The 25,022-nt window shown below is 42.8% G+C and overlaps 1 protein-coding gene across 5 annotated transcripts in view; it reads left to right on the top strand.

Moving 5' to 3' along the window:
* Positions 1 to 13,396: 13,396 nt before the first annotated feature.
* ppp4r1 (protein phosphatase 4, regulatory subunit 1) overlaps positions 13,397 to 25,022 on the top strand; it is a 92,032-nt gene continuing 80,406 nt past the window's right edge. For 3 of the 5 annotated variants that reach the window (XR_010960140.1, XM_067978332.1, XM_067978349.1), the window contains exons 1-2: positions 13,403 to 13,441; positions 13,739 to 13,783. Coding sequence is in view for 3 of the 5 variants with exons in the window: in XM_067978332.1 (XP_067834433.1) it covers positions 13,435 to 13,441; positions 13,739 to 13,783 (52 nt within the window). In the remaining 2 variants the exon portion in view is untranslated. Of the gene's footprint in view, positions 13,442 to 13,738; positions 13,784 to 25,022 lie in introns of all 5 variants that reach the window. The other 2 variants (XM_067978340.1, XM_067978357.1) reach the window with 2 other exon arrangements.

Here is a 25,022-nt window from a genome sequence, read left to right on the forward strand (position 1 = left end):
ATTGTGACTATGATACTAGGGAGGAGTGAAACCACGGCTAGGAAATTCCTCGAAGCATTGGACAATTGGCTGATTCAGGGGAGGTTTTTTCTGTGGCAGAAGCTTGTGAAAAGCTTTCAGCTTAGAAATAGAGAGTGGCTCATTGAGATTTTGGTCACCTGTCCTAATATAAGACGGAAAGGGGCAAGCAGGCAAAATAAAAATACTTGTGTACATTTTGAATTTAGTTTTGAACACTTTCTTCCTCTACCTCCAATTTCTAGCCTGAAGGCAGTGCCAGGAAATGGTTCCATGGGCACCCCCGAGACTCCCATGTGTGAAGTCAGACGATGAGTGTTGGTGTGCTATTTGATTGTAGGAGGGGGGAATTGCCAGGCTTGATCGTGTCCTCACTCAATATCACATCAATCGATTTGAGAGGACCGACATCAACAAAGCAACTACTCGCCATGCACACCATCCCCCACGTAGGGGAAAATATATAAATATCACAACGTCATTTTTGCATTGTCCGCAGGCAGTGCCACCAGCGATGGCTATTTACCTTCATTACCAGAGACACTGTTACTGGCTGAAAAGCCCAGCCCTGGAAAACAACCTCCTGAAGTGGTTCATTGTTCCTCTAGCAGCAGTCACACTGCAGCATTTACACTGCAGTGTTGCCATTGAAGTTGGGGCTGTTGTTGATGGCAGTGCTGTAATGTAACATCACATTACATCGAGTCTACAGCACAGAAACAGGCCATTCGACTCAACTGGTCTATGCTGCCGTTTATGCTCCACACGAGCCTCCTCCCACTCCTCTTCATCTAACCCTAAAGCAAAGATGTTAGGTACAACTAGCCAACCTAATACCTGACAAACAGTTTCACACTTGTGGTGGAGGGAAGAGAGAAAACAAGTAGGGATAACTCATTAAGGTTGGAATGGTGCCAAGATATTTCAAAGCCATTTGACACCTCATGCATAACTAATTATATCAGACACATTAGGCACACTGTAAAGTATTGCCACTTAACACCTCAGTCAAATCCATTCCCAGAGGTTCCTAACTGTTTAACTCTTTGAGAGATTAGCATTTTGAAACGTTGCATTTATTGTACAGTACATAACATTTATAACAAGCGATCCTGTATAGAAGCAGTTCAATGGGGTTCCTTGCGCCCCTGGAATGTGCCCCATTTACATTGCAGAATGGATTCCAAAATACCTGCAGCAGAACAAAAACAACTGCAAAAGTCATTATCGTGACCTTCATTTCTAGATACAGTACCAGACTTTCTCTGCTGACAAAGGAGGATCCATTATTGCCAGCAGCATGAAACCTGCATTACTGGGCATCTCAGTAGATGTGCTATGTAGGTCCATGCATTTCTTACAGGTTAATTCTTCTCCATGGAACCTAAGCTTTGAAGCTTCCATATCTTACTTCTTGTGTGCTTCTCAAATGGTAGCTCAATCAGCATCCTAAAAACTGGATGGCCCTGAGTAATTTCCTATCATCCTAGTCTGGGTTTTTTGAGTTAGTGATCTCTCAAGTTCAAAAATGGTCAGGCCTGCTGCAGCATGCCACCTACCATAGGGCTTAGAGAGTTAAATTATGAGGACATGTTGTCTAAACTTGGCTTGTATTCCCTTGAGTGTAGGAGATTGAGGAGTGATCTGATCGAGGTGTTTAAAATGTTAAAAGGATCTGATAGGGTAGATATGGAGAAAGTATGTGCTCTGATTGGAGAATCAAGAACAGGGGGACATAATCTTAAAGTTAGAGCTTGACCATTCAGGAATGAAATTAGGAAGCACTTTTTCACGCAAAGGTGGTAGAAATTTGGAACTCTTTCCCCCAAAAAGCTGTGGATGCTGGGACATTTGGAGCTTTCCAGACTGAGATTGATAGATTTTTGTTTGGTAAGGGCATCAAGGGATATGGAGCAAAGGCGGGAAAATGGAGTTGAGGTACAGATCAGCCATGATCTAATTGAATGATGAAGCAGGCCCAGGGGCTGAATGGGCTACCCCTGTTCCTCGTGTTCCTCTGATCCTACCGGTTACTTAGCTGCTTCTGCTGCTTTGCCCAAATCGGTTTGTGGGCTGGTTGGGGATTCTAGGAGTAGGGGGCACAGTCTAAAAATTAGAGCCAGACCTTTCAGGAGTGAGATTAGAAAACACTTCTACACACAAAGGGTGGTAGAAGTTTGGAACTCTCTTCTGCAAACGGCAATTGATGCGAGCTCAATTGCTAATTTTAAATCTGAGATAGCTTTTTGCCAACCAAAGGTATTAAGGGATATGGGCCAAAGGCAGGTATATGGAGTTAGATCACAGATCAGCCATGATCTTATCAAATGGTGGAGCGGGCTCAAGGGGCTGAATGGCCGACTCCTGTTCCTGTGTTCCTATGTTCCTAGAAGAGCTCAGCCTGACTGCGACCACAAAAAATGGCAGTTGTGGGTGGCCTACACCACCAGGCAGCACGGTTTATATTATTGCACCAGTTTTACTGCCTCTGACATAGTGGAGAAACAAAAAGCAGCTCACATGGTAATTTTCCTCACCACTGGAGGCAGCAGCTGCATTTCATTTACCTTACAGCGATGCCACCATTGGCTTCTCTGACTTTAGAGGCAAGGCTGCAGGGTAGATGCAACATAAATTACATTATGAAACTCCACCATCAAAAAATTACAAAAATGCACCAGCTGGAGAAAAAAACAAGATTGAATACCTAAATTATAGCAGCAAAAATCTACTGCAAACTGTAAATCTACTAGCAAAATCCACATCAATACTTAACCAGCAAGTACAGAGATAGAGGGCAGGAGAGGCTTAATGTGGGATAGGATATAGGCACTGGAGTTTTGGATTTTTACATTACATAGAAATGACAACATGGAAATAGACCATTCGGCCCAACCAGTCTGTGTTGCTGTTTATCCTTCAAGAGAGCATTGGTCCTAATCTCATGTGTCCATTCTGTTACCAAATCCCTTTCCCCCCTTTTCTTTACCCACTTAGCTAACTGATTGTTAAATGCTGACATGGTCTGTGCTTCAATCACTAACCATTCCACAATCACACAACCCTCTGTGTAAAAAAATACTTTTTAGTGCTCTCTGTCTTAACTCTCTTACATTTAACCTTATGTCTATGCCCCTTGTTCTAGACGCCTGAACCACTGGAAACAGTTTGTATATATCTACACTGTCCCACTCCGTTATAACTTTAAATACCTCTATCAAATCACCCTGTAATCTCCTCAGTTATAACAAAAAGCACCACAATTTTTCAAGTCTTTCTTTTATTTTTGAATGCGTTGGACTTTGTTAGTGGATAGAGCTCAGGAGACCAGCATTGTACACCAGCTTGCCAATAATCACCAATACAGTCGGAGAGTGAGGTTGGCATCAAAGCTGAGCCTGTCGCTTTCCTTGCCTGATGGTGCACACATAACCCACAGATTTTCAGTCAGGGTGACTTTCCCTCCGACTGACCTTCACATGGTTTATAGTTTCCCTCCAGTATCCCATTCGCTATAGTGCTACACATGAGAGAGAGAAAACAGCATTACATTCCAACGCCAGCAAATCACACTGGCAGCCAAATAAGCTGAACCCAAGGGATTTATTTTGCATACAGACCAGCACATCAGGCGTCAGTCTGACAACTACAACCACAGTAATGCTCCTCATGTGCAGGAAAACATCTCAGAGCATTTTATGTTGCAGAGTGAATATTGACACCACTGTGTCAGTCGATGAGTGGAGGCCGGCCGGGCTTGTGGTTTTAATTTACAAAGTCTCCAAACTCATGACCGAAACTATGACAAAGAGTCTCCCAAGTTCAGCAGGATTATTTCTCCAGCAAAATGCAGTGAGTGGAGGATAGTTACATAATACAAATTATGTGCATAAAATCAATCCCAGTCACTTACAGCAGCGCAATCTCCAGGCGCAATTGACGGGGGAATTACCCAATCATCTCCATTTTGGTCGGGACTTGTGTTGTCACTATATGCAACCTTTCTATTAAAGAGAAAAATAACCAGAGACAGGGATGTGGAGCATCTTTTTTTTTTGTGAGCAGTATGTGTGTGCACCCCCCCCCCCCACCCCCACTGCAAATGATGTTCCAACACTGGTCAAGGCTCCTTACTAGTAACCGTATGTGTTCATGTTTATTCTTTCACAGCTTGGGCCACTAGGTGGGGCATCTCACCATGAGGAAAAAGCTTGCAATGCATGTTAAGTTGAAAATGGAACTGCTAATAAAGTTTGTAAACAGTGACAAAGCAGAACAGTTCCCCCAGTGTAGATACTGCAAGTACATGTACCTGACCTTTACTCCTTTTTTTCATCTGCTGCTTAACTGTTGTTGCTCATCAATTCTTAGGTGACCCATAATGTCCTTCACTTAAACATTGGGAAGACTGAAGCCATTGTCTCCGGCCCTCACCACAAACTCTGTACCCTTGCCACCAATTCCATTTCTTTCCCCAGCCATCGTCTCAGGCTGAACCGAGCTCTTCACAATCTTGGTGTCCTACTCAACCCCAAGCTGAGCTTCCAACTTCAAATCATCTCCATCACAAAGACTGCCGACATCCACCTCTATAAAATTGCCCGTCTCTGCCCCTGCCTCACCCATCTGCCGCTGAAACCCTCATCCATGCCTTTGTTGCCTACAGACTTGACTATTCCAATGCTATCCTGGCTGACCCCCCATCCTCCGCCCTCTGTAAATTTCAGCTCATCCAAAACTCCGCTGCCTCAAGCTCGTCTACCATCCCTGTCCTTGCTGATCTACATTAGCTCTTGGTCCCCCAATTTAAAATTATCTCTAGGGTATCAAGGGATATGGAAAAAAGGTAGTTAAATAGAGTTGAGATACAAATCAGTCATGATCTAATAGAATGGCAGAACAGACTTGAGGGGCTGAAAGGTCTACACCTGTTGCTATGTCCCTGCGTGATGTTTAAATCCCTTCATGGCCTCACCACTTCCTACCTCTGTAACCTAGAGTCATAGAGTCATAGAGTTATACAGCACGGATAGAGGCCCTTCGGCCCATCGTGTCCGCGCCGGCCATCAAGCCCTGTCTACTCTAATCCCATATTCCAGCATTTGGTCCGTAGCCTTGTATGCTATGGCATTTCAAGTGCTCATCCAAATGCTTCTTGAATGTTGTGAGGGTTCCTGCCTCCACAACCCTTTCAGGCAGTGAGTTCCAGACTCCAACCACCCTCTGGGTGAAAAAGTTCTTTCTCAAATCCCCTCTAAATCTCCTGCCTTTTACCTTGAATCTATGTCCCCTTGTTATAGAACCCTCAACGAAGGGAAAAAGCTCCTTAGTATCCATCCTATCTGTGCCCCTCATAATTTTGTACACCTCAATCATGTCCCCCCTCAGCCTCCTCTGCTCCAAGGAAAACCTCCTCCAGACTGACAACCCCCTCACCTCCCGAAATCTCTGTTCCTTTGACTCTGGCCTTTTAAGCTCCCCCCTCCCTTCACTCCACCATTGATGGCGATGTCTTTATCCTTCCAGGCCCCAAGCTCTGGAATTCCCTCCCTAAATATCTCCATCTCTCCTCCTTTAAGAGCCTCCTTAAAACCTACCTATTTAACCAAGCTTTTGATCACCCCTCCCAAGATTTCCTTCTTTGGTTCAACATCCATTTTTGTCTAATTACTCCTCTGTGAAGTGCCTTAGGACATTATTCTACATTAAAGGCACTATATAAATGCAAATTGTTGTTGTTGTCATTGCTGTTACTGTTCCAGCATAGCTTTAAAGAAAATTCAAATTTGAACAGTTTCAGTCCATAAAAAAGCAAATAAAAGCATTAGAACATATACAGAGAAGAGAAACAAGATTGATACTAGAATTAAAATACTAGTATCAGTAATGATAGCCATGAAACTACCGGATTGTCGTAAAAACCCATCTGGTTCACTAATGTCCTTTAGGGAAGGAAACCTGCCGTCCTTACCCGGTCTGGCCTATATGTGACTCCAGACCCACAGCAATGTGGTTGATTCTTAATTGCCCTCTTAGGGATGAGCAATAAATGCCGGCCTTGCCAGCGATGCCCACATCCCGTGAACGAATAAAAAAAAAGAAGGAAAAAGCAGGGAAATTTCAGCTCTACCATCTGGAAAGCAGATTAAGAGGGTGGGTCTCATTGCACAATACAAAGTAATATAAGGTATAGGTTAAGTAAATGCTGCTTCAAATGTTACTTCAAAATAAACCAGGAAAGCAGAATCAGAGGACACAAAGTTAAATTGGTGAAAAGTATTTTTAGTATCAATATTGGGAAGAATGTCTTTATTCAAATAGTGGTAAATGTTTGGAACAAACTGGCAGCTGGAGTGTTAGAGGCAGAAAATTAGGAACATTCAAAAAGAGACTGGATGGTATGATGGGCAACACAAACAGAAAATATTGGGAACATACAGAACATCAGTCAGCATCTGTGGAGAGAACAGCTCATGTTCCAGGCTGGGCGCTCCCCCTGGCCTGTTGTCTTTTCTTGATCTTTTTGCCCTGCTAGTACCTTAATTTTTCCAGCATACCATCTAAATATATTTTCAACATATCCAATACATTTTGCCTCTACTACCCTGCCTGGTAAACTATTCCAAAAAATTTTCATTACCACTCTTTGAGTAAAGAAGTTCATCTTGATATTTTTTTAAAATTAACTTTTCACTAATTGTCATTTAATATTTCTGTTCCTACTTTTTCTGGTTTACTTGGATGTAATAATTTAGGTTTAGTTTATCTAGATCATTAAAGGAAGATCCCTGCTGGAAAGTGTATGTGTGTGTCAGGAGAGGGCCAAGCTGAGCTGGGATGCCTCCCAGATTGAAGAGTCTGCCCATAATCAACATCTGGTCTCATGCATGAAGAATACCAGAGGGTGCCCAGCACTCATGAAAATATTCCACTGCATGAATCAGCCTCTTCAGGAGAGGAGGGGAGAAACTGGAAGGGGAAAATATACTTGTGTTCGGTTGCATTGGAATGCCATGATCAATATGCAGGCACTAGATGGATGATGCTAACAATCCATGAACCCTTCAGCTCTCTTGAAGGCTAAATTGGTCAGTGCCAAGTGTGGTACTGAGCCATAACAATCAGGGTGGCCCCAGGTTCTGTTCCCGTTCTATGCTGAGCTGGCAGACCTTAGCGGGTGCAGCTTTAGGGCACTAGAATTAGGTCTGATCTGGGAAGGAGGGCACTTATCCAGGACTTCCATTCCTGATTGCTATGTGTCAGATGAGGAAAGGATCTGGGCTTGACTGTGATGCCCCAGGGGTCTCCTAACACACAGTGTCAAGGTTTACACATGAAGAATTGCCACTTGGGTAAGATGTCAGAGGGCTGTTAGCACCTGTGGAACCACGCTGAAACAATAATTTAAAATGGCAACACTAAGGAAGAAAAAAACAGATAATACTCAAAATATTATCTGAAAGAGCAAAATAGGTTAATGTTTTGGTATAACCTTTTAGAAGTAGAAGGGAGAAAATGGAGGGAAAAACAGAAACAAAAGCCACCTGCTGACAGCACCATTCCACAGGTCAAGCAAACAGGTCCAACAACATTTTGATTTAAAAAAAACATGGAATATCTCATCTCAGTTAGCAGAGATTCTAAACATTTTTAAAATTATAATGTTATGGGGGAGGACAAGTGTTTCATTTGAAATTACAGTACTTCTCCCAGAATACTGGTAAAAAGATGAAAGGTAATACCAAAATGTTAACCTAACTTTCAGATCTGCGGTGTACCTTGTGTATGATCTGTGTTTTATCTCCGACTGTATTGTCATTTTATTTTCTTGTCACAGAATCCCTTGAAAATTTGCTAAGTTCCTTATGATGCTTATGCAGCAATGAAATGACAATCCATTCAAATAAAATGCCACTCGACTCTTACATATGTATACAGTAAATAACCTTTCACACAGCCTATGTAGTGAGTAATGGGTACTTGTACATGAACTATAGCGTACTATCCAATCAAGAGGTTCAAATGACGTTACAAAACCTGATGCAATGCTTCCAGACTCAGATCAGATATCCCCCCTAGTTTTTCCCCTTTTCTGTGCATTGCTCCTGTCTCATGTTGGGTATGATTCCACAGGTGCCAGCAGCCCGCCTGTACTTCTCCAAAGTTACCAATTCTTTATGTGTGAGTTTGGATAGTGAATATTGGTAGGCTATTCAACCATGGATCACATCATAACCAAGCTTGATCCTGTCTCACCTGCATATGTACAGACTTCCTAGCAGGGAATCACTATGTAGTGAACAAGAATGGGACCCCTGCCCTCTTTTTGCCCTCCCTAGCCTGGGGATATTGAGGACAATGTCTTGCCATCACCACTACCCTGGCTGGGATATCTAACCCAGCTCAGATAAGGGATCGAACCCAGGACCTTCCTAGCTTTTAGGGGCTCAATACCACACCACATAGTGCACTTACCCACTGAGCCATCTGAAGTGTCCTCCCAATTAGAATTTTCTTATATTTAACATTTTTTCCTATATTTCCTTGTTGGTTTTCCAGTACACACATTTTTCTTTGGAGCATTCTTGTCCATCTTTATATAGAGGTAAATTTTAATCCCGAGTTATAACATAACATTGTTAATTTACTGCATCGCTGTATCTCTTTGGTGTTTTGTTCTCTTCTCTTTTTTAGTTCTCCTTTCCCCAATGGGCAAACTTCTTGAAGCTTGTGTAATAGATTGTAATTCTGAGAGCTACTGCCACATTTCTTAAGGAGAAACAAAGCTAAATCAAAAAAGGGCCCCAGAGAATTTCAGAGTACATGCATTGCAATGTCATTTTTTCCAAAGTGTCTTTGCTGCCATTGGAGTCATTCATGGTCATTTTTAAAGCAGTCGTATATATTTTCCAACTCATGTCTGTGCTTAAACCCTGGATTTCCAATAAGCCCAGAAATCCCTACTAATCTTGAGGCACTGTTATGTTCAACATATTTCCAAATCCTAAAACTGGACTGCAGGATTTTTTTTGGGGACTGCTGGATTGTAGTTCATTTACAGTCTTACAAAACACTCCCACACAACTATTGTCCTTACGTAAGACACTCCCTTATAATGAACAGTGCGTTGCCACTAATCTGGATTTGGGCTAGACAGTCTAGTTTTTATTGGACACCAAAGGTCTAATTTCTAAAACACGTTTAGTTTATTCCAACTTAGTTACGTGTCTTAATTCTAATGAATTTTCATCATCAACACAGAAAATATCAGAACTCAAACCCTGATCCCACTTCCCTACTCTATTCCCTGTCTTTTGGATGAGATGGTAAACCAAGGCACTATCTGCCTTCTCAAGTGGACGTAAAAGATCCCATGGTACTATCCAAACAGCAGGACCTCCCAATGTTCTGGCTAACATTTTGAGCAGATTGGAGGGTCCTCATGGGTCTACTCCTAGCCTGGTAAAACCCACCATTGACAGGTCCAAGATGTGTTGCATCCGTGGAGAAGGTCGCTCCAACTGCTTGCCTCTCTTCCACGGCCTTGTGCATGCCTGGGTGGTCCTGGAGAGGAATCACAGGGTGTCCACTGGTAGGCTTGAGTCCTTCCATGACTGAAATGCACCACTGATGAGGAAACACAATTATGATTCAGGTTTATTTTATTTGTGCATTTCTTGGTTTGATTGGACCATCTGTAGTAGTGTTGTATTAGCAGTGCCCTTATCTTGAAAGAGGCACTTGTAGTGGTGTCTTTGTCATGGTGGCATTGATACCCAGTGTTACCCTATTGGTCCTAATCAAAATAGTCCCTACCCTATCCCAACCAACAGTTTGGTTTTGGAGTTGATAAAAGTTGTCAACCTCATGAGGTACTTTCCAAATTAACTATAAATTATCTCCAAACATATAACAGTAGCATAGTGGTTATGTTACTGGACTAATAATTCGGAGTCATGAGTTCAAATCCCACCACGGCAACTGGGAAATTTAAATTAAATTAATTAAATAAAATCTGGAATTTTAAAAAACTACTGGATTGTCGTAAAAACCCATCTGGTTCACTAATGTCCTTTAGGGAAGGAAACCTGCCGTCCTTACCCAGTCTTGCCTATATGTGACTCCAGACCCACAGCAATGTGGTTGACTCTTAATGGCCCAGCAAGCCACTCAGTTATATAATCTCATTACAAAAAGTCATGATAAGAATAAAACCGGACGGACCACCCAGCATCAGACCACTAGGCACCAGACACAACAAAGGCAAACCAAGCCCAGTCAACCCTGCAAAGTCCTCCTCACTAACATCTGCGGACTTGTGCCAAAATTGGGAGAGCTGTCCCACAGACTAGTCAAGCAACAGCCTGACATAGCCATACTCACGGAATCATACCTTTCAGCCAACATCCCAGACTCTTACATAACCATCCCTGGGTATGTCCTGTCCCAGCGGCAGGACAGACCAACCAGAGGTGGCTGTACAGTGATATACAGTCAGGAAGAAGTAGCATTGGGAGTCCACAACAATGACTCCAGATCCCATGAAATCTCATGGCATCAGGTCAAACATGGGCAAGGAAACCTTCATGCTGATTACCACCTACCGCCCTCCCTCAGCTGATGAATCAGTCCTCCCCCATGTTGAGCACCACCTGGAGGAAGCACTGAGGGTAGCAAGGGCACAGAACGTACTCTGGGTGGTATACACAGCGCTAAGCGATTCCACAACCAATGGATCAGCTCAAAACAGTCCTGCCACATCCAGTCGTGAATGGTGGTGGACAATTAAACAACTAACGGGAGGAGGAGGCTTCATGAACATCCCCATCCTCAATGATGGCAGAGTCCACCACGTGAGTGCAAAACACAAGGCTGAAGTGTTTGCAACCATCGTCAGGCAGAAGTGCCGAGTGGATGATCCATCTTGGCCTCCTCCCAATATCCCCACCATCACAGAAGCCGGTCTTCAGAAAATTCGATTCACTCCAAGAGACATCATGAAATGGCTAATTGCACTGGATGCAACAAAGGCTATGGGTCCCGACAACATCCCAGCTGTGGTGCTCCAGAACTAGCCTCGCCTCTAGCCGAACTGTTCCAGTACAGCGACAATACGGGCATCTATCCGACAATGTGGAAAATTGCCCAGGTATGTCCTGTCCACAAAAAGCAGGACAAATCCAATCCGGCCAATTACCGCCCCATCAGTCTACTCTCAATCATCAGCAAAGTGATGGAAGGTGTCGTCGACAGTACTTTCAAATGGCACTTACTCACCAACAACCTGCTCACTGATGCTCAGTTTGGGTTCTGCCAAGACCACTCAGCTCCAGACCACATTACAGCCATGGTCCAAACATAGGAACATAGGAACAGGAGTAGGCCATTCAGCCCCTCGTGCCTGCTCCGCCATTTGATAAGATCATGGCTGATCTGTGATCTAACTCCATACACCTGCCTTTGGCCCATATCCCTTAATACCTTTGGTTGCCAAAAAGCTATCTATCTCAGATTTAAATTTAGCAATTGAGCTAGTATCAATTGCCGTTTGAGGAAGAGAGTTCCAAACTTCTACAACCCTTTGTGTGTAGAAATGTTTTCTAATCTCGCTCCTGAAAGGTTTGGCTCTAATTTTTAGACTGTGCCCCCTACTCCTAAAATCCCCAACCAGCGGAAATAGTTTCTCTCTATCCACCCTATCTGTTCCCCTTAATATCTTATAAACTTCGATCAGATCACCTCTTAACCTTCGAAACTCTGGAGAATACAACCCCAATTTGTGTAATCTCTCCTCGTAACTTAACCCTTGAAGTCCAGGTATCATTCTAGTAAACCTACACTGCACGCCCTCCAAGGCCAATATGTCCTTCCGAAGGTGCGGTGCCCAGAACTGCTCACAGTACTCCAGGTGCGGTCTAACCAGGGTTTTGCATAACATGGACAAAAGAGTTGAATTCCAGAGGTGAGGTGAGAGTGACTGCCCTTGACATCAAGGCAGCATTTGACCGAGTGTGGCACCAAGGAGCCCTAGTAAAATTGAAGTCAATGGGAATCAGGGGGAAAACTCTCCAGTGGCTCGAGTCATACCTAGACAAAGGAAGATGGTAGTGGTTGTTGGAGGCCAATCATCTCAGCCCCAGAACATTGCTGCAGGACTGCCACAGGGCAGTGTCCTTGGCCCAACCTTCTTCAGCTGCTTCATGAATGACCTTCCATCCATCATATAAGGTCAGAAATGGGGATGTTCACTGATGATTGCACAATGTTCAGTTCCATTCGCAACCCCTCAGATAATGAAGCAGTCCGAGCCCGCATGCAGCAAGACCTGGACAACATCCAGGTTTGGGCTCATAAGTGGCAAGTAACATTTGTGCCAGACAATTGCCAGGCAATGACCATCTCCAACAAGAGAGAGTCGAACCACCTCCCCTTGACATTCAACGGCATTACCATCACCGAATCCCCCACCATCAACATCCTGGGGGTCGCCATTGACCAGAAACTTAACTGGACCAGCCACATAAATACTGTGGCTACAAGAGCAGGTCAGAGGCTGGGTATTCTGTGGTGAGTGACTCACCTCCTGACTCCCCAAAGCTTTTCCACCATCTACAAGGCACAAGTCAGGAGTGTGATGGAATACTCTCCACTTGCCTGGATGAGTGCAGCTCCAACAACACTCAAGAAGCTCGACACCATCCAGAACAAAGCAGCCCACTTGATTGGCACCCCATCCACCACCCTAAACATTCACTCCCTTCACCACCGGCGCACTGTGGCTGCAGTGTGTACCATCCACAGGATGCACTGCAGCAACTCGCCAAGCCTTCTTCGACAGCTCCTCCCAAACCTGCGACCTCTACCACCTAGAAGGACAAGGGCAGCAGGTACATGGGAACACCACCACCTGCACGTTCCCCTCCAAGTCACACACCATCCCGACTTGGAAATATATCGCCATTCCTTCATCGTCGTTAGGTCAAATCCTGGAACTCCCTTCCTAACAGCACTATGGGAGAACCTTCTGCCATGGACTGCAGCGGTTCAAGAAGGCGGCTCACCACCACCTTCTCAAGGACAATTCGGGATGGGCAATAAATGCCGGACTGGCCAGCGACGCCCACATCCCATGAATGAATTTAAAAAAAATAAAGTCTCATTAATTTTGCAGCCAGATTTGCTTAATCTTGTGTAAAAATATGAGCTCATTGGATGTGATTTAACTTTTATAATATACATTTATATGTGTTTAATTGGGATAATGATTTATCTCTTTTCACTAATTCATATCCAAATATAGGAGGTCTTTTCTTTCTTGCAATGTGTGCTGCCCGGTCAGTCCCGGCGGAGACACATGCGATCGCGTTCAGGAGCGAGGGTTTGGGGAGTGCTTTAAATGTAGGACCAGGGGGCAAGATGGCGGGTATGGGAGAGCTGGCTCCTAATTATTTATTTATTTCACTATAAGAAATTATTTGCGCAAACTCTCACTTTTCTCGCATTCGCTTTAGTTTTTATTTCAAGAACTTTATATGTAAATATCTATTTTTTTAAAAAAAAAGTTTAAAGTTTTTTTTTGAAGAAAAAGTTCGTTTAGTCAAAACCCTGACATTTTCCAGAGTTTGTTTTTTTTTTAATTTTTGAATTGTTTCAGGTTTGTTTTTAATTTTTTTTCCATTCCCCCCTCCCTCCCTCCCTCCCCCCACCCATTTTGTTGCAGATTTGTCGCTGGTGCAGGAGGAGCTGCAGGAGGATCTGGACGGATGTGAGTGAGGCCGGGGTCTCGGGGTCGGGGCCCGGGCGAGTGCTGTCCCTCTCCCTCTCCCTCTCTCTCTCTCTTTATTCGGGCATTTCTCTCTCTCTCTCTCTCCCTCTCCCTTTTCTCCTGTCGGGGTTTCCTTTGGGAGTTTGTGGCGGAGCCCCGGGTGGGGTCCCGGCCGGAGCGGAAATTCTCCCCGAAACCGGGAGAAGCCCCAGGAGTGAGTCAATCGATCGGGTGCCCGTATTAATGGGTTCATTCTCTCGGCCTGAGAGAGATAGAGAGGGAGGGGAGGGAAGGGAGGGGAGGGGACATGTTTGCCTTTTTAAAATGTTTCCAGTGTTTGATTTTATTGTTTTTTGAGGGCATGTAGTTGACAGAAGAAAGGGAGGGGTGTCGGGGTTAGTCTTGAGGTTGGAGCGGAAATGAAGATGAGGAATTGGGAGAAGATTTTTTTTTTAAAATGAAAAATAAGGAGAGGTTGGTGTTTTTTGGAAGTGTTATTGTAGTCTTAAAAGTAGTGGGAAACGTTTTATTGAGGGGGAACGGGGATATTAGCGGCACTATGTGCTCCGAAATGGTGAGGATCCTCTCGTTCAATGAAATTGCGTGCTGTCAGTTTGTCTGACAAAGCCCCGGTTGAAAATATCTGGCGAGTGTTATCGTTTCACAGGCTTTGCACCGCAGTACGTTGGAGTTGAGTGATGTGATGTGTAATGAAAGCGTCAGAGTAACTGCCAAACGAATGCAGGCCAGTTGATTATTTTTCTTTCTTTTCCTTTTTTTTGAAGGTGCTTGCTCCATGCTGGGTTATGATTTTGTGCCTATGGTGCCCTCCAGTACCTAGTCCAAGTGGCCATTTTTCATGTGTGACTTGGATGGTGAGTGGCAGCAGTCTGTTCAACTGCATCACAGCTGAGTCTGATCCTCTCCTCATCTGATGTCCATATGTTAGCAGTTTCCAATAGGGGGTTTTGATATCAGTCATGAGTGTGAATCCTGTCAGAATTGCTTTTCCTTCTCTAACCCAGGAGAGACCAATTGTAGCAACTCTACTGCTATCTGATCTGACAGTTGTTAACACAATCAAGACCTGGGACTGTCCTGGTCTGCATGATTGGGTTTTTAACAGGTTGCAGAGAAAAAAGCAATTGTGAGAGCACCACCAATTTTTTTTTTAGTTGTCTTTGATGTATTCTGTTAAATCAGCTTATTTTTAAATGCTGAGTGTAGACCTTTAAAAATGCTTTTTTTTGACTGTTGTGACAGCAGAGTTGAAAAAAATCTTGGTGTTGTTTTAAATGCCAGTTAATGAAACGTTTAGCTCTTCATTAGACAGGTAGGACATTGATGTTTGTGCCCCTCTTGAAACTGCAAAAATTATTTTGAGTGGAAACACATTGGTGGAATATTAAAAAATTAACTGACTATTTTCATGTTTAAATTGAATGAGAAATGGTACAGTTGGACATGAAATCTGAAATCATAAGGCACATTAATTGCATACATTAGCCACTTCTGTATTCCTTTCTGATTGACATTTTTAAGTGGTTGGCATCCAGTTTTGATTGTCCTTTTGGACTATTTGTTCATTAGGCATAATGTCTAAATTAGTAAGATATGTATATATACTTGTGGATCTTAAATTTTATGTGCACTTGTTCTTGACACTAGTTTTTTTCCCAAGTATACATTTTGTATTTAATTACATTGGTGCCATGATCTCTGCATCTGTAGTGGCTGATGCATTATGTACACCAGCTTTGCCTGCATGCGTACACAATAACAGGGAGCAGCTTATAATTGGAAAAGATATATTTGCTGGACAAAGAAAGACCAAGGTTCCTCTAGTTCGCCTTATACCGTACTGGTAGTTACTTGAAAGATGGTAGGTAGATGGCGGTTTGAGATGATGGTATGAAGTTGTTTTGTATCGAATTCCCAATACCATTATTATTTGTGTTGTAACCCCTAGGCTCAACAGTTAGTTATATCAAGATCATGTTGTAAGCACCCTTTTAATAACTGCCTGAATTTTTAAAATGTAGATCTTGCAGAAGTGCAGTACTGTGCTATCCCATGGAGCAGTTGAGTACAAGTTTGCATCTGGTTTCCATACATGGTGATTTCCTGGTCCCGTCTCGGCTGCTTGAGGGAGGCAGTGAGTGTAAATTGAGGTGCTTCCCTGGAGGGATGGAAAACTAGAGGTCATAGTTAACTTGGTCATGTTTTGCACACCGCGCATTCAAGTGGTATTGGCAGAAGCCTAAAGCAGCTTACCTGTCGGTCCTTGTTTGAGGAATTTGGGTGAACAAGAAGTGGACAGATAGCAGAATTTCTAAGAAAAATTTGGTTTTGTATCCATTTTAACTTAAAATATTTGCAAAAATAATAAATAACATACACTTTAAAGATTATTGACTTTAGTGGAAGCAGCAATAACTTGGGATTCAACAGTACAATTGTTAGGGAAGTGAGCATTCCATAGTGTTTTCAAATCACCTGTAGTATAATTGGAAATTGCCTTTTCAAACCACATATGGTCCTAGCAAAGTAATTTGAAACACTTTTTTGGTTGATTTAGTTAGTAACTCTTATAGTAAATGGTAGATGAGAGAAAGGAGGAAATCGGCCCCATTTCAATGGCTCATATGTCTTGCAGAATTACTTCAGGAAGTGGTTCTGTAATCTTACCCACAGCTCCTGGTGCTGTAGAAATTGACTCCTGTATGCTCCAGAGTAGTTTCTACATCATCAGATCTACATAAAAGCAAGCTTTCGCATGAGCACTTGTTTGAAAGTCACCATTTGCAGCTTTTGGCAGATTTGCTAGGGAGGGTAATGTACAGGTCAGCAAGAGCAAAAGTGCTTCGCTGCATGTATGGCTATCTCTGACAGCAAATGTTTTACGTTGTCAGATGTGTGGACTAACATCATTTCTCTGTTGTACACTTTCTCCATCTATATGATTGCCATCTTGTTTATTGCTGACTGCAAAGCAATAAATAGGGTGTTTATCAGAAAATCTGAGTGACAGGAACAACTTGCATTTTAGCATATGGAAGTCTTTCATCACAAGCACCAATACTTGGGTTTCCTGTTAGTAATTCAAACACCCTTGCTTTGGGAGCTATTTGTATCTGTTCAAGTTGAGAAATCTAAATAATAACTGATGTCAGCAGTGTAGGCTGATTACTTTTGTTTCAACCATTTACTTCTTTGGTGTGAGGAGAAGAAATAATCCTCAGCGTTCCATCGTGTTTTCAAATCACCTGTAGTATAATTGGAAATTGCCTTTCCAATCCACACGTGGCCCTAGCAAAGTAATTTGCAATATTTTGGGCTGATTTAGTTAGTAACTCCTATAGTAAATGGGACAATTTCATTAATTCCACATTAAGTGAACTAAGCTGATGCAATACAAGCATATGACTCATAACTTAACGAATGACCAAAGGACACTAGTTGTTGGAACATATCCTTGGCTGCTGCAGCTAGATTGCTGTGGTTACCTTAATCTTGGACTCCGGCAATCTGCTCGTTAAAGCACATCTGCATGATAGCTAATTTTTTTTTAAGTCTTCTGGATTTTGCTAGAAATTTCAAAAGGGATTGATGGTTAATACTTTGGATTATCTAGGCTTCCTATATTTTTATTTGCAGTACAATCCTGCTGATGGATGGGTCATGATAGGGACTGGTTTCAAGTAATGAAAGAAGATAATTGAAATAATTGTAGCACCCAATGCGTGGATTTCTATAGTCTGCTTTTCTCTGCTCACTTGGATTCCTCAATCCTATTCATCTATATTAACGTCCATTCTAGTGCAGAGGCCCAGTCTGATGCGAGTGGAGATGTAAGTGAACAGTGAAAACTAATGGGGGGGAGAAAAGAAGCTGCCAGAAGAGGTAACGGTAAAGCTGAAAAAGTAGAATGGGGGAGACCTGTAAATCCTCAGATGACAGGGACTGGAAATAGAAGTTTGCAATATAACAAAAAAGATTGAAATTAATTTTTTTACGTGAATCTCAGTAGGACTTTAAAGCAAAGGTAACTTGGAACAGAAGCTATGGAAGAAGTATTTTCCTCTTCATTGAGATTAAAATGAAACAGAACATGGAGGCTTATGATAAATTTCATAATACAGTAGAGAATCAAACACTGCAGCAGTTCAAGAAGGCAGATCACCACCACCTTCTCAAGGGCGATTAGGGATGGGCAATAAATGCTGGCCTTGCCAGCGACGCCCACATCCCATGAACGAATAATAAGAAAATACAGACAGTGCAGAGGAGAATTGAAAAAGGAAATAAGGGCAAAGAGTTTGAGAAAAGATTAGCGGTAACAAAGAAGGGAATATTTAAGTCATTTAACAAACATATGAAGAGTAAAAGGATATTTGAAGGAATGGTAGGTTCGATTTAGGGACCAAAACGGAAATCATCTTGTGGAGGAAGAGATTATGGCTGAGATACTAAATGAGTACTTTGCATCTGTCTTCACAAAAGAAGAGGGTGCTCCATTGTCACAGTAAAGGAGGAGGGGTTAGAAAAGTTGTGTAGGATAAAAATAGATAAAGAGGAGGTACTTAAAAGTTTCAGTGCCCGAAGTAGAAAAGTCACCCGGTCCGGATGGGATGCGTCCCAGGTTGCTGAGGGATGTACGGGTGGAATTAATTGAGGCTTTAACCACACTTACAATCCTCCTTGGATATGGGAGTGATGCCAGCGGACTGGAGGGTGGTTAATATTACACCCATGTTCAAAAATTGGAAGAGAGATAAACCCAGCAATTACACGCCAGTCAGCCTGATGTCATTGGTGGGGAAACTTTGAGACCAAATCCGGGACAATAATTTTCACGAGGAAAAATATCGGTTAATAAATAGTAGCCAACACAGATTTGTTGAAGGCAAACTTGATTGAGTTCTTTGATGAAATAACGTAGAGAAGAAGATAGTGCCTATGAATTTTCAAAAGGTGTTTGATAAAGTGCCACATAATATACTTGTTTGCAAAAATGAAACCCATGTGATTAAAGGGACAGTGGCAGCATGGATACAAAATTGGTGAAGAGACAGAAAGCAGAGAGTAGTGGTGAACGGTTGTTTTTCATACTGGAGGGACGTATACAGGGTGACTCTTAGGGGTTGGTATTAGGACCACTGCTCTTTTTGATATATATTAATGACCCGGACTTGGGTATAGGGGGCATAACTTTAATGTTTGCAGATAACACAAAACTTGGAAATGTAGTAAACAGTGAGGAGGATAGTAGCAGACTTGAGGAGGACATAAACAGACTGGTGAAATGGGCACACACATGGCAAATGAAACTTAATGCAGAGAAGTGTGCAGTGATTAATTTTGGTAGGAAGAATGAAGAATCATAGAATCATAACAGCACAGAAGGAGGCCATTCAGCCCGTCGAGCCTGTGCCAGGTCTCTTCAAGAGCAGTCCCACTCTTCCGCCCTTTCCCCATAGCCCTTCAAGTACTTATCCAATTCCCTTTTGAAAGCCATGATTGAATCTGCCTCCACCACCCTTTCAGGGAGTGCATTCCAGATCATGTCGCCTTTGGTTCTTTTGCCAATTACCTTAAATCTGTGTCCTCTGATTCCTGACCCTTCAGCCGATGGGAACAACTTCTCTCTATCTACTTTGTCTAAACCCCTTATGATTTTGAACACCTCTATCAAATCTCCTCTCAACCTTCTTTGCTGTAAGGAGAACAACCCCAGCTTCTCCAGTCAATTCAAGTAACTAACGGGTTACACCTGAGCAGGACCAGGACCAATGTCCTCGTGGGGGTGTTTACTAGAGCTGTTGGGGAAGGTTTAAACTAGAATGGCAGGGGATGGGAACCTGAGGAGGGGGAAACAAGGATAGAAACAAAAGACAAAAAGGGAAGAAGCAGTAGTGTAAGGCAGAGAAAACAAGGGCGAAAAACAAATAGGGCCATAGTGCAAAATAATACTAAAATGACTTGCAATCTTAAAGACAAGTCTAAAGGCATTGTGTCTTAATGCGCAGAACATTCGCAACAAGGTAGATGAATTAACAGCGCAGATAGATATTAACAGGTATGATATAGTTGCGATTACGGAGACATGGCTGCAGGATGACCAAGGATGGGAACTGAACATCCAGGGGTATTCAATATTTAGGAAGGACAGCCAAAAAGGGAAAGGAGGTGGGGTAGCGTTGCTAGTAAAGGAGGAAGGATATTGGCTCGGAAAATCACGATGTGGAATCTGTATGGGTGGAGCTAAGAAACACCAAGGGGCAGAAAACATTGGTGGGGGTTGTCTGTAGGCCCCCAAGCAGTAGTGGAGATGTAGGGGAGGGCATTAAGCAGGAAATTAGAGATGCATGCAAGAAGGGTACAACCATAATTATGGGTGACTTTAATTTACTTATAGATTGGTCAAACCAAATTAACAATAATACTGTGGGGGGGGAATTCCTGGAGTGTGTACGTGATGGATTTCTAGACCAATACGTTGAAGAACCAACTAGAGAACAGGCGATCCTAGATTGGGTATTGTGCAATGAGAAAGGATTAATTAACAATCTTGTTTTGCGGGGTCCTTTAGGGAAGAGCGACCATAACATGATAGAATTCCTCATTAAGATGGAGAGTGTAGTAGTTGAATCCGAAACTAGGGTCCTGAATCTAAATAAAGGAAATTACGAAAGTATGAGGTGCGAGTTGGCGAGGATCGATTGGGGAACTTTACTAAAAGGGATGACGGTGGATAGGCAATGGCTAATATTTAAAGAACCTGTGCAGGAATTACAACAATTATTCATTCCTGTCTGGCACAAAAATAAAACAGGAAAGGTGGCTCAACTGTGGCTTACAAAAGAAATTAGGGATAGTATTAGATTCAAAGAGGAGACACATAAAATTGCCAGAAAAAGCAGCAAGCCTGAGGATTGGGAGCAGTTTGGAATTCAGCAAAAGAGAACAAAGAGATTGATTAAGAGGGGAAAAATAGAGTATTGGTAAACTAGCAAGGAAGATAAAAACTGACTGTAAAAGCTTCTATAAATATGTCGAGAAAAAGACTTGTGAAGACAAATGTAGGTCCCTTACAGTCAGAAATGGGGGAAATTATAATGGGGAACTAAGAAGTGTAAGAACAATTAAACACATACTTTGGTTCTGTCTTCACAAAGGAGGACACAAATAACCTCCCGGAAATGTTAGGGAACCAAGTGTCTAGTGAGAGGGAGGTACTGAAGGAAATCAGTATTAGTAAAAAAATAGTGATAGGGAAATTAATGGGGCTAAAGGCTGACCAATCCCTCGGGCCTGATAATCTACATCCCAGAGTACTAAAGGAAGTGGCCCTGGAAATAGTGGATGCATTGGTGGTCATCTTCCAAAATTCTACAGACTCTGGAACAGTTCCTACAGATTGGAGGGTGGCAAATGTAACCCCACTATTTAAAAAAGGAGGGAGAGAAAAAACAGGGAATTACAGACCAGTTAGCCTAGCATCTGTAGTGGGGAAAATGCTAGAGTCTATTATAAAGGATGTGATAACAGAACACTTGGAAGGCATTAACGGGACGGGACAAAATCAGCATGGGTTTATGAAAGGGAAATCATGCTTAACAAATCTACTGGAGTTTTTTGAGGAGGTAACTAGTAGAATAGATAGGGGCGAACCAGTGGATGTGGTGTATTTGGATTTTCAGAAGGTTTTTGATAAGGTCCCACACAAGAGGTTAGTGTGCAAAATTAAAGCACATGGGATTGGGGGGAATATACTGGCATGGATTGAGAATTGGTTGACAGACAGGAAACGGAGAGTAGGAATAAATGGGTCTTTTTCCGGGTGACAGGCAGTGACTAGTGGGGTGCCGCAGGGATCGGTGCTTGGGCCCCAGCTATTCACAATATATATCAATGATTTGGATGAGGGAACAGAATGTAACATTTCCAAGTTTGCAGACGACACAAAGCTGGGGTGGAATGTGAGCTGTGAGGAGGATGCAAAGAGGCTCCAATGTGATTTAGACAAGTTGGGTGAGTGGGCAAGAACATGGCAGATGCAGTATAATGTGGATAAATGTGAGGTTATCCACTTTGGTTGTAAAAACAGAAAGGCAGATTATTATCTGGTGATAGATTGGGAAATGGGGAGGTGCAATGCGACCTGGGTGTCCTTGTACACCAGTCGCTGAAAGCGAGCATTCAGGTGCAGCAAGCAGTTAGGACGGTGAATGGTATGTTGGCCTCCATTGCAAGAGGATTTGAGTACAGGAGCAGGGATGTCTTACTGCAGTTGTACAGGGCTTTGGTGAGACCACATCTGGAGTATTGTGTGCAGTTTTGGTCTCCATATCTGAGGAAGGATGTCCTTGCCATGGAGGGAGTGCAACAAAGGTTTACCACACTGATTCCTGGGATGGCAGGACTAACGTATGAGGAGAGATTGGGTTGACTCGGCCTATGTTCACTAGAGTTTGGAAGAATGAGGTGATCTGATCGAAACATATAAAATTCTAACAGGACTAGATGCAGGGAGGATGTTCTCGATGGCTGGGGAATCCAAAATCAGGGGTCATAGTCTCAGGATATGGGGTATGCCATTTAGAACCGAGATGAGGAGAAATTTCTTTACTCAGGGTGGTGAACCTGTAGAATTCTCTACCACATTAGGTAGTGGAGGCCAAGTCATTTCATGTATTCAAGAAGGAGATGATATATTTCTTAATGCTAAAGGGATCAAGGGATATGGGGAAAAAGCGGGAACAGGGTACTGAGTTGGACGATCAGCCATGATCATTTTGAATGGCGGAGCAGGTCCGAAGGGCCGAATGGCCTACTCTTGCTCCTATTTTCTATGTTTCTATGTTAACTGAAATCCCTCATCCCTGGAACCATTCTAGTAAATCTTTTCTGCACCCTCTCTAAGGCCTTCACATCCTTCCTAAAGTGCGGTGGCCAGAATTGGACACTACACCAGTTGTGGCCAAACCATTGTTTTGTGAAGGTTCATTATAACTTCCTTACTTTGGTATTCTATGCCTCTGTTTATAAAGCCCAGGATCCCGTATGCTTTTTTAACCGCTTTCTCAACCTGCCCTGCCACCTTCAGCGATTTGTGCACATATACCTCCAGGTCTCTCTGTTCCTGCACCCCCTTAAGAATTGTACCCTTTAGTTTATATTGCCTCTCCTCATTCTTCCTATCAAAATGTATCACTTTGCACTTCTGTGTTAAATTTCATCTGCCACTTGTCCGCCCATTCCACTAGCCTGTCTATGTCCTCTTGAAATCTATCACTCCCTCCTCACTGTTCACTACACTTCCAAGTTTGGTCATCTGCAAATTTTGAAATTGTGCCCTGTACACCCAAGTCCAAGTCATTAATAAATATTTTTTTAAAAAGCCATGGTCCTGGTACTGATCCCTAGGGAACACCACTATATACAACCGTTCATCGCTACTCTGTTTCCTGTCACTTAGCCAATTTCGTGTCCATGCTGCCACTGCTCCTTTTATTTCTTGGGTTTCAACTTTGCTGACAAGTCTATTAGGTAGCACTTTATCAAACGCCTTTTGAAAATCCATATACACCACATCAACCGCATTGCCCTCATCAAAAAACTCAATCGGGTTATTTAAACACGATTTGTCTTTAATAAATCTGTGCTAGCTTTCCTTAATTAATCCACACTTGTCCAACTGACAATTCTGTCCCGGATTATCGTTTCTAAAAGTTTCCCCACCACCGAGGTTAAACTGACTAGCCTGTAGTTGCAGGGTTTATCCTTACACCCTTTACTGAACAAGGGTGCAACATTTGCTGTTCTCCAGTCCTCTGGCACCACCCCCCTATCTAAGGATGTTTGGAAGATTATGGCCAGTACCTCCTCAATTTCCACCCTTGCTTCCCTCAGCAACCGAGGATGCATCCCATCCAGACCTGGTGACTTCTCTACTTTAAGTACAGCCAGTTTTTCTAGTGCCTCTATCAATTTTTAGCCCATCCAGTATCTCAACTACCTCCTCTTACTGTGACTTTGGCATCATCATCTTCTTTGGTAAAGACAGATGCAAAATACTTATTTAGTACCTCAGCCATGCCTTCTGCTTCCATGCGTAGGTCTCCTTTTTTGTCCCCAGTCGGCCTCACTCCTCGGCTTATTACCCGTTTACTATTTTTATGCCTATGGAAGACTTTTGGATTCCCTTTAATGTTAGTTGCCAGTCTATTCTCATACTCTCTCTTTGCCTCTCTTATTTCCTTTTTCATTTCCCCTCTGAACTTTCTATATTCAGCCTGGTTCTCACTTGTATTGTCAACCTGACATCTGTCACATGCCCTGTTTCTCTGCTTCATCTTACTCTTTCTTTTGTCAACCAGGGAGCTCTAGCTTTGGTTGCCCTACCTTTCTCCCTCATGGGAATGAAAGAGAGGTAATATAGACTCCCATGGTGCAATTTTAAAGGGGGTGCAGGGACAGAGACCTGGGGGTTCACACACAAGTCTTTGAAGGTGACAGGACAAGTTGATAAAGCTGTTTAAAATACACAGTTTCCTTAGCTTTATAAAATGATGCATAAGAGTACAAAAGTTATGCTAAACCTTTATAAATTACTGGTTAGGCCTCAGTTGGAGTATTATACAATTGTGGGCAGTATGCTTTTGGAAGGATGTCAATGCCTTGGAGAGGGTGCAGAGGATATTTACCAGAATGATACCAGAGATAAGGGACTTCAGTTTTGTGGAGACTAGAGAAGCTGGGATTGTTCGTCTTTTTGGCTACTTGTTCAAGGCTTATTGAATGCATTCAAGATAGTTTTCTAAAGCAGCATGTCTCCAAGCCAAGAAAAGCACGAGTGATGTTTAATTTAGCTGAGTGAAGAATCAGAAACACTGATCTGGTAATAAGCAAGCATCTTGGGGTTAGTGACTGTAATGTGGTTGAATTCATTATTGAGCTAGTAAATCAAGAAAGAATGGTACATGAGAAATCGGCCTTTTATAAGCACTTTAGGTGTGAGAGCAGTAGACATATAAGGATATGATGGAAATGCTAAACAAATATTTTACTTCGGTCTTCACAGTAGAAAAGGAGGCTAGAATGCCAGAGTTTTGGGAAGATTAGAGAAGGGAAGATGCCTACATATGTTCGTATAAGCAGAAAAATTGTAATGGGTAAATTAATGGGATTGATGCTAGACAAATCTCTAGGCCTAGAGTGTGGCCAGCTCCTGCTC

This window comes from Heptranchias perlo, chromosome 3 (genome assembly GCF_035084215.1).
Source record: "Heptranchias perlo isolate sHepPer1 chromosome 3, sHepPer1.hap1, whole genome shotgun sequence".
In the NCBI taxonomy this organism is placed as follows: Eukaryota; Metazoa; Chordata; class Chondrichthyes; order Hexanchiformes; family Hexanchidae; genus Heptranchias; species Heptranchias perlo.